Raw genomic sequence first — 10331 nt, forward strand, 5'->3', positions numbered from 1 at the left:
TTTTCCTTCTGAAATTATAAGTTAATTTTTACCAATTTTTAATAACCATTCATTTGTTTTTAAAGTTCAAAAAATTCCACAAAGAAATTATATCTGAACTGGAGAAGAAAACAGACCTGGATGTAAAATATATGACTGTAAGTACATTCAATTCTAAAAGTCGTATTTTACTTATCTATTGCTGGTCAAAGAATTTTTCAGAAATTGTTTCCTGACAGTTAATTAATCAACACATTAGAACTGAGCTTTAGGTACAGAAGCATGGCAAAAATTTTCATGCCTGTTTTGAGTTCAAAAGGGTGCCAGTGCATGACCTCACGGCATTCTCAAACCAAAGCAGAGGAGGGCAATTGTCAGACTCCTTTGATGCGTATTAGCGGTATCTCGTAGGTGATGGTAATACTTTTTAGTCCCTTACCGGTTACGTGGCTGAGTGCATTATGAGATGTTTCACATGCTTTGATTTGCAGGCAACTTTAAAGAGGTACCAAACTGAACACAGAAGCAAATTAGATTCTTTAGAGAAGTCTCAGGCTGAGCTGAAAAAAATCAGAAGGAAAAGCCAAGGAGCACGAAATGTAATGAAGTATGAGCATAAAGAAATGGAGGTCAGTGTATTGTCTCATTTGTTTCCTTCTTTGTGTAGGAACTGGTCAACGGAATGTTAAGCTGACAGGTCACATCTGAGCCTGTTTTAAAACTTGAGTTCTGAAGCTTACCCCAATTTTTGTATAGGCAATGGTTAGTTAATACACATAACTCCTCTGAAAGTTGTCTGGCAACAGCTAAACTCTACAATCTCAAAGAACATGCATTTTTGGTTCCTCAAAGTTGGTTTGTATTGAAGGCACTCCTACAGTACATATTCCAGTTGAAATTAGGCTCTGGACTGCTCTGCTGTACATACTCAGACTTCTGCTTCAGCTTCTAGGTTTCATCCCTTGACCACTCCTTGATTATTATTTTTTTTGAAGTACCTCTGTAACTACATGTTCATGCAGAGGTTTACGCAGGGAGTCAGCAATGCTATGCAAATTAAGTTGTAGTTTGCTATAAATTGATCTCCCTAAGTAGGCAAATGGCAACTTCTGTTATCACTTACTACCTTTCCTACTGATCTTAAAACAGCATTGCCATCTTGAGGCAAAATAAGAAATGGCAAGGCAAAGAAGAGAAACTATTTTAATCGTCAGTCGTATTCTGGTTGTCCTGTATCTCAAAAAATACCCATGGTATTTTCTACTTGCACAATACTTTTTTTTCATGCTAGCTTATATTTTTTTCCTCCATATTTTTCTATTTTAATTTTCTTTTCAAAGAAAGCTTTGTTTATAACACAGTACAGTAAACGTAAATAGCACTAGCTCCTGTGTGTTACTACTTATTTTCTAACCTGCATTCATAACAGTCGTTTTTTTAATGTATTGGACTGAGAATTTGAGGATTAGCATCTAATCACCGTTTAGCCATGAATCCTCATAACCTCAGACAAATACAGTTTAGTCTTTTTAGTAACTCCTTTTCCCCTCTCCAAAATGAAGTAGAGCTTCATCATAGCTTTGTGAGAGTAAATGTAACTGCTATGGAGCAGATGAAGGTAATTAGTCTAATTAGGACATCTGTGGCCTTAAAATTGCTTAGCACAGTTGCTGCTTTAATGTCATATTCTTATTTACGGCACCATTTTATTTAAGGCTAAAAGACTGTTTCTTGTCTTGTCTTGTTTCTTCACTTCCCCCCCAATGGATTATTGATTGCCTGTAACAAGGATACACATTTACCTGATGAGATTAGGGAAGTTTGGTGTGTGCATGAGAAAAGAAGGACTTGGAAGCAGAGCCACCCTACCCCACCCGCCTTTCCAAAAACTTTTTCTAAGGCTTTTGGAGTTTGCTTCAGTAATTGGATGTAGGATCAAGTAAAACTTGGAGATACTATGTGATCTTTTTTTTAAAAAAAAAAAAATTTTTTCCCCCCCTTAGTATTTGGAAACGGTGAGCTCTCGACAGAGTGATATTCAGCGATTTATTGCAGAAGGCTGCAGAGAGGCTCTCCTTGAAGAAAAAAGAAGGTTCTGTTTTCTGGTTGACAAGCACTGCAGCTTTACCCAGCACATGCACTTCTATCACATTCAGGTCAGTGGCATGAGTGTAAACAGAACTGGAACTCCTGCGGCCTCAGCAGGTAGGAGATCAGGCTGCCATAAATAGCTCGGAGGGCACTCGGGAATGCTGTAGTGCCAGGCAAGTGTGGTGTTCAGTTCATGAAAAATGTTTACAAGCCAGTGTTCTCTTAAATGTATTCAGCAACAATGAAGAGTTACTGTGACTTTTTAAAAATCATATATTAAGAAAAGAAATATGTATGGACTGATCGGGTATTTGCAGTATCTGACCTTGAAAAAGGACAGTCTCTTTCTACAATGTATTATTTGTTTCAGAGAGATACTACTTAGAAAAATCTTTGAAAAGGCTTCAGTTTTGCTGGCGTTATCATTTTGATATATAATGAAAAATAACAAGTAGGTCTGTGTAATTTTATGAAAAAGGTGTATCTTTGACAAGTACCTTTTAAACTTGGCTGCAGTGTGCAGACTTCCTGAAATCCAAGCTGCCGGGGTGGCAGGAAATCTGTAGCGATGCCACCAAAGTGCCTGAAAAAGTCAGGATGATGATAGATGAAATAAAGACACCTGGTTCCACTCCAGTATCAGGAACTCCGCAGCCTTCACCAATGATAGAGAGAAATACCACGGTATGTTGATCTTTGATGGCTAAAAGTTCTCTCTTAAATGGGGGTGGAGTGGCTTCACTAGCTGCTTTTTTACCGAAGCGTTTGGGAATCGAATCTGTGATGTGCCTATACTATTTTCTTCCTTCCTTCTGTAATTCTTACTAGTTTATTAGAGTATGGGTTAAATCCTAAACTCGACCTGCCTGGATGTTGTGTCACCAGTAGTTGCTGAATTTCTAAATTATATTAGTAAACTTCTAAAAAAAATAAAATAAAATAAAATGGGGAGATTATCTAGGTGTAACTGCTATTTGTGGGAAAAAACCACTATTGCAGCATTCCCACTAACAAAGGTTTATCAAGGGACAGAAGCCTCTTACAGACTATTCTATCAGCAATTTCATAGGAACATGAGGACTTCTGAGGGGTCCAGATAGGTATCATTGGGGAATATTTAAGCATTGCTTTCTAGAATTTGATGTTGCAAATAAGTTGTCGCTGTCTCCTCAGTATTGTGATACTGTTGTTTCTGTGACACTAGATTGGAAAGGATTTTTATCCTCATCATGAAAATGCATCGAAGGTGCCTCCTGCTCCTACAGGCAGGGCATACACTAGTCCACTGGTCGATATATTTAACAATCCTGCAACAGTTCCGAAGGCATCTTCCGAAAAACTAAGTAATTCGGCAGGTGAGTGTCACTTGGTTGCAGACTACGTAAGTGTAAATGACATTCTAGAGTGTTTGAAATCATCTTAGGATTTCTTGACTGCTGTGATGCTGTGGATTCCAGGACACACAGAGGAGTAGAAAATGGTCTTTACAAAGTATTTATGTGAGTTACTGAACAGGAGGAATTAAGAAAGGAATAGTTTGCAGTAAAATGCAGGTCACGATAGGTAGATTCTATTTTAATCACTTTTTGCACGTCCCAGATGAGCGCAGCTTGCTGGCTGACATTGCTGCCGCTCCTACAGAAGAACACCTTCTGGAATTCCCAACAAGGCGCGTCCGAGAGATTATTTCAGTGCACACAAATAAACGTAAACTACTATTACAGTCTCACTTTGGTGTCCTTTAAGGGCTGTAGCCATTAAGGAGGAATGCACACAGGACAAAATTAGCCATCTAACATTTCTTTCCTGAAATGTAAAATCCCATTAAGATTTATTTTCTAAATTTCGAAAATTTTTTATTTTCTTTCTCTGCTATAGGGAAGGAAGGGAAAGAACTAAACCTAGATCACAACATAAGAAATACAGAACTCTTCAATGTGATAATACCAATTCCAGCCTTTCTTCCTTAAAAATGCATTTACAGTACACTGCACTGGTCAGACAGCGTACAGTTTTGAGACCTCCTTTAAGTTGTCTCCTGGTAAACACCTGGTGTCTGCCAAGTGCCAAGTATCTGCAGCTCTCATCAGCTCAGTTGAGGCTGAGTGCCAGGCACATTTGAGAATGAAGTCTTGGACTTGATACGCAGTTACGTTTTTTTAAATGGAAAATTTTGAAAGCTCTCTTACAATGGTGAACATTTAGCATTTTTCATGCCAAAAGAGGAAAGAAGTAGCACGTTAAAACTTACGTAACTTCTGTTGTTGTTGGTTGGTTCAAATTTATTACAGTGATGGGGGGGTTGTATATAAATGCATGTGCTATGAAGAACTTTGTGGTGATGAGAAACGTTGGCAGGTAATTGAGAGGTGTCTAAATGGAAACCAAAGCAGTACAACGTCTCAGAACTTGATTTGCACTTGAGTTTTCCTTTAACTACTTTTTTCCTCCCCGTCAGACTCCTGACTACTAATTGTATTTCATTTTATTAGTGTGTGACTAATTTTCCTTCTTTTGGCTTTGTTTTTTCTCTTTTCAACAGAGAATTCAGATGATGCTAGTTTATCGCGTTCAACTTCTGTTGCCACAGGACTAAATATAATAAAAAGACAAAAAGTAAAGACAATCTTCCCACATACTGCTGGAAGTAACAAGACGTTGCTTAGCTTTGCACAGGGGGATATCATCACACTGCTTGTAGCTGAGGAAAAGGATGGCTGGCTTTACGGGGAACATGACACAACTAAAGTGTAAGATAACCGATATATTACCGGATTTGAACATGAAGGAAAAAACCATGTCTCATCAGATTTTAGTTAGGTATTAGTAAATGTTTTCCACCTTGTTTTGCTGGCTGTCATTGACCAGGGACTTAGAGTAAGGTGAATCACTGCACTTACTTTAGGGAGATTTTGTATGCTAATTTGGTATCATCAGAAATCAGGTCTTTAAAAGTTAAATCTCAATTCATTGAGTCAACTGTTTTGTCCACTGTTGTCTTTTGAACAATCTTTCCAATTTTATATAATATGAAATTGAAAAATTTTCCCATTACAGGAGAGGATGGTTTCCATCATCGTATACTAGACCACTGGAAGAACCAGCAGAAGAAAAAGCATTTGTCCCAGTGCCAAGGTAACATTTTGGGTGGGACTATTTTGGGTGGGACTATTAAAAATGCTATTTTTCTGCTCATGTTCGTTGTTACTCAGTAACATGTACAGTAAATACTTTCTAACAGTCTGTAGTACATCTTGGTTACGTTAACATGTTTGAATGGTTACACACAGACCCAAGAACTGTCTTCTCCCCAACTTTAGAGTCCCACTGACCTGTACTGTCAGTACAGGTACCACTTGACTGCTCGTACACCTTTATTAACTTTCAGCTCATGTACTTCTCTGCTTTCCTGGGGCTAAAGATTAGTGAGAGCAAAGGATTATAGGAACTGAAAACGTTATTTGTTGGGTCCTGTCTTGCAGCCCTGCACCAATCCGAAGTATTAGTTCTGTAAACCTTGTGGAAAAAGGTGATGTTGTCCTCCCACCACCAGACTATCTGGGGTCTTTGCAAACAGATAGAAGACTGGAGCCTTCCAAAGGTACCGCTGTTAAAACACCAACCGACAGACCAGAAACTGCAGGTCCGGTAAGTAATCAATACCACGGACCCACGTGTTCTGCCGTGCTTACTTTTCATGACCTGCTTAGCTGAGCTCTTAAATGAGGCCCTGGAATATTCTGTCTTGGCTATTCGGCCTTGACTTCAGCAGCCCCTTGATGCAGGGGTCTTCAGGAGTGTCACTGTTCTGTGCCACTTCAATCCATCCGTAGTTATAGGAAGGGAGAATTGCTCAGGGATATGACTGAGAGTTCTAGGAGACTTACTCTGCATAGCAAACTGCTCAGGAATGGAATCTGTTAAACATGAGAAGAAATTCTCACAGATAGTACAAATCCATCATCTTAGGTGATTTTAGAGCTATAGGGGGACAGGGGATTTAAAACAGCTTAAACTCTCTATTCAGGAATGCTTTATGCAACCCCATAAAAGTTAGTGTTGTTTTATTTATCGGGAATGAACCTTGTTGTGTAGGCAGTACACTACTTGTGCAGTGATGTCAAGTTTCTAGGACAATATTGTTCTACGAGGAATAAAGCTTTTCCAATGCATGAAATTAATATCAAGAACTAAGATCTAAATTTTAGTGTTCAGCCACTGTCAAATCAAGTATCTGGGAACTAAAATGACTATGAAGACAAGCATCTATATTTGACACATTTGTGGTTTTCATTTTTGGATAAAAAAGCAATGAGCCTTAACAATTACAGAAGGTCAGGGTTATACCTCTGTTCACTCTATGGCTACCTGGTGAGACCCTGCAGGGGATCAACGTGTCCTTCAAAGGTAATTATGTTCTCAGCAGTTAAACGAAGTATCAGGCTGTGGAAGCTGGCAAGCAAGCGGTACAGGGAGTTCTTTGCCCTGTGACAGGTGAAAGGTGACTTACTGTAGAGCTTAAAGATTACTGAATCCATTAGGTTGTCTCAGCATCACTGTACTGTGCTGCTGTCTTTGGTGTGGCTAACTGTCCCCAGTTGGTTCTCAAGGGCAGTCGCCATACAGGTTGGCTTTGGTTTTGTTCTGTGGCATTAGCTCAGGGGCTGGGGAGCCCACGGAAGGCTCATGGGCTAACACTCTGGTTGAGCAGAAAAACCAAGAGGAACGGCGGATCATCTAGGTGACAGGCTAGGACAGCATTCTGATGGGAACAGTGTAGCCTCTTGGGAGGCAGAACGGGCTTGCAGCCTCGCAGGAGTAGAAAACAAATACATCTTTTTTGAGATTCTCAATTTCCACAGGGAAAGCAAGATAAAAATAAATTAGGAATTCTGGCGTATAAAAATAATGACTACTCTTGTTGAGGCACCCTGTAACTCATGGCAGCTGCCTCTTTACTGTGACCCCGTGATTCTTCTTACCCATTACTGTACAAAATAAGGAAGAGAACCAAGACGAGAGTTGCTGCACTTGCACCCAAGGGTATTGCTCCAAAGTCACTATTTACTGACATTCTTTTGGAAAGATGGACAGCATCCTCATGTTTCCCGTCTCCATGCAAGTCGCCAACCCCCACACCACCGTAAGGCTCCACGTCATGCCACAGCATTCACATACATGTAACCCAGCGTGCTGAGTGTCCTGTGTAGAGGCAGGAAAGGATTCATTGCAGCACTTTCGTTTCAGAATACACAGAAAAACTAGCTCAGGATTTCAAGGAGGAAAGATGAGGAATAGTTCTTGCAAGTTAAATTGTTCATGCTTGTTACGTAGGACAGTACTATGCAGAACAATATCAACTAAAAAAGCCAATAGCTGACAGCGCTTTGATGAGGGTTGGTCTTCAGTAAGAAGCAGCAGGTAATTCAGGCATTCATTCATTCAGTTAATTCTAAAGGCTAATCAGGCCTTTTTAAGGGCTAATCAAGTTTACTTCTAAGGTCTAATCCTATTCATGACTGATGTACATGAGCAATTCCATTCAAATCTCAAGTCAACATGTGCTTAAGAACCCTGCTGAATTGGTTGCTGAATAAATAAAGACTTCTTCACCTGCATCACGGCATTCTGAGTACAGTAGCTGGGAACTACTGGTACAATAGCTGGTGTACCTGCAGAGGAAAGGCTTACAGGCCCTTGGTCAGCAGTGACATTTTAAGCACTAAAACCAAAATGGCTGTACAGACTGAGGGGTTGGTACAAGTCAAGCTCGGCATAAAAGGTGACTGCATATTCCTGCTGCTGCATGCAAGGATGTATATTCAAATTTTCCCATTGAACGTCATCTGACACCTATTAGAAGCAATGCAATTAGTTTGCAGTTTGATGTCATTTTTAAGTACGATTATGACTCAAAGTTGGAGGGGAATAAAAGAATTTAACTCTTTGCCAAACTTCCCTGTAACACAAGAGGCTGGCGAAGGGTAATACTTTGCAACAGCTTTCCATTTTATCACAGCTGAAACGCTGTATCCTGTAGTGGCACTGTGACAGAGCCACACTGCCATCTTTTGGGTCAGCTGAACTTTGCAAAAATGAAGTACACACCATCCCAGAACTACAGTGCAAACTAGGGCAATAAAAACAAGTCTTTTCAGGTTGTACTTGGACAAGAGGTTCATTATAACAAAATATTAGCAGTAAATATGCAAAACTGTTCCTCCCTTTGCATTGCTCCCATACAAACGATGCAAATTATGCATGTACACACCATCAGTTGTTTTCTTGCCCTTTTTACTCGCCACCACTACTCCCAAAAGACACAGGAGATAGCCAGACTTGCACTTTGTAAATCAACGGTAGTAAAACACAGTAGGCTGCATAAACTCTACATAATACTGATCAGAAATCTGCCCTCGCTTCAGGCTTTGAATATTTACATATTATGTCATTCTGCTGGCTGCTGCCTTTTTTTAACTTCATGACTCTACAGTTACCGACTGTTCGCTCTAAGATCTGCTCCCAGCCGAGCTTTGGCACTTTGCAGGTTATAAATCCTGCTGTAGAAACGATAGGGTGTGATGTTTGGGCTGCAAGTAGGGCTGGCCTTTTACTTTTGGTTGACTGCTGTTGCAGTGGCATTTCATTTACTGTTTTCACCTATGGGAAGCCCAGCTGGACACAGGTGACCACTGGTCTTAAACTGGGGGGGCAGGGGATGGATACCACACCAAAAAAAAAAAAAAACCAAACCAACCAAACAACAAACTAATGCTAACACCATTTTCTTAACTTTCTAATTAAGATGTTCTGAGATAATTCTCCCCTCCACAACTCCCTCTCCACAGTTAAACTGAATGATGCAGTAATTATTCTAAATAACTAAATATTTTGGCCTGCTTGAGGGACAGGGTTTCTCCTCCTTAGCAGGATGGCAAGATTCTGTATTATTCTATTATCTGTAGCAAATTTTTGTAAATCTGTGTAAGTATCTTCTTTTTCTTTTACAGAAACCTGATATGAATGGCATTATAAAACCACCTTTTCTAAGGTATGTTTTTTAATGCTTTTACACTGATTTAGTTGTGTTGATTTTTATATTGGCTTATGTTCTTGTATTGATTGTTAGGGGAAATAAGGATTTTTTTTCCTGAATTACTCCCTGACCTTTCCTAGGCACTCGTAAACTCGTGGGTAAAATTGGTTGCACTTTTCTCAAGAGTGGAATTGGGTACAATATAGTGCATAGGCCCTTCCTGGAAAAATAAGCATTTTTCCAGCAGTTTGACAGGGAGCAGGACTTAAACTTGGTCTTTGAGAGTTATAAACAAAAATCTTTGAAGTCTGGAAGCTGTTTAAAAAAAAAAAAGTCCAGATCTAAACTGGGCATTAACTTCCAAAATTTTCTATCACTGCAAAGTGAGTCTTCATATATAAGCTTGTTTTAAAAATTCAGGTTAAACTGAGTCTAAAACCATAACTTAAGTCTTCAGACCACCTGGATGAAGAAACCGCATGGCTTAAATTTGGTGTTTTATCGCAGCAAGCCTTCTAGTAACGTTATGCATTTCTTTTCAGTGGAGAAAATCCTTTTGCAACTGTGAAACTCAGACCAACAGTAACAAACGACAGATCAGCACCAATTATTCAATGAATATACAGTCCACACACACGTACTTCCTCCTTAACAACACCATTTTCAGTAATGACAACTACTATCTACAACTTGTTCTAAAAATTTATTTAAATGTAATTACTGTATAATAGAATCATATTGGAAAGGATTTCTGATTTTTTTTTTTTTTAAAAAAAAACATACTTTCTAATGAGGTAACTGCTTTGGGCTAATATTTGAGCACTTCGGCTTGATTTGACAGTACACCTTTTTTGTAGTGGGAATTGTGAAAATACTGGAGATAGTCTGGATACTGTAGTAAGCCAGTGTAACTAATAGCTCCCAAATCTGAATCTTCGGCATTTGTTATTTGGAAACTGCAATGCTAAGTTCTAGAACATAAGCCTGCATATGCCACTTATGAAATAAGATGATTTTTTTTTCCAAACAGAACAATGTAACTGCCTTATTCCAGAACAGAGAATTGTCTGTATAAAGTGATTATATGTTATTTTGTTTAAGACAGACACCCTAGGTTATAAATAAATATTTATCCTTTAAGAATAGACAACTTGTAGTGCTTTGCTTAATGTTCAGATGCAAATTTTCAAGTGTTAACATAAACCTCTTAAGTCTAATGTTATAC

At 39.0% G+C, this 10331-nt stretch overlaps 1 protein-coding gene across 1 annotated transcript in view; it reads left to right on the top strand.

Moving 5' to 3' along the window:
* BAIAP2L1 (BAR/IMD domain containing adaptor protein 2 like 1) overlaps positions 1–9724 on the top strand; it is a 39429-nt gene extending 29705 nt beyond the window's left edge. The window contains exons 5-14 of the mRNA XM_086473198.1: positions 66–137; positions 471–608; positions 1983–2135; positions 2587–2754; positions 3275–3425; positions 4613–4820; positions 5128–5205; positions 5553–5718; positions 9081–9121; positions 9649–9724. Coding sequence (XP_086329324.1) covers positions 66–137; positions 471–608; positions 1983–2135; positions 2587–2754; positions 3275–3425; positions 4613–4820; positions 5128–5205; positions 5553–5718; positions 9081–9121; positions 9649–9724 — 1251 coding nt within the window. The remainder of the gene's footprint in view (positions 1–65; positions 138–470; positions 609–1982; positions 2136–2586; positions 2755–3274; positions 3426–4612; positions 4821–5127; positions 5206–5552; positions 5719–9080; positions 9122–9648) is intronic.
* Positions 9725–10331: the final 607 nt, after the last annotated feature.

The sequence above is a fragment of the Leptosomus discolor genome, chromosome 14 (genome assembly GCF_034619465.1).
Source record: "Leptosomus discolor isolate bLepDis1 chromosome 14, bLepDis1.hap2, whole genome shotgun sequence".
NCBI classification, from domain to species: domain Eukaryota; kingdom Metazoa; phylum Chordata; class Aves; order Leptosomiformes; family Leptosomidae; genus Leptosomus; species Leptosomus discolor.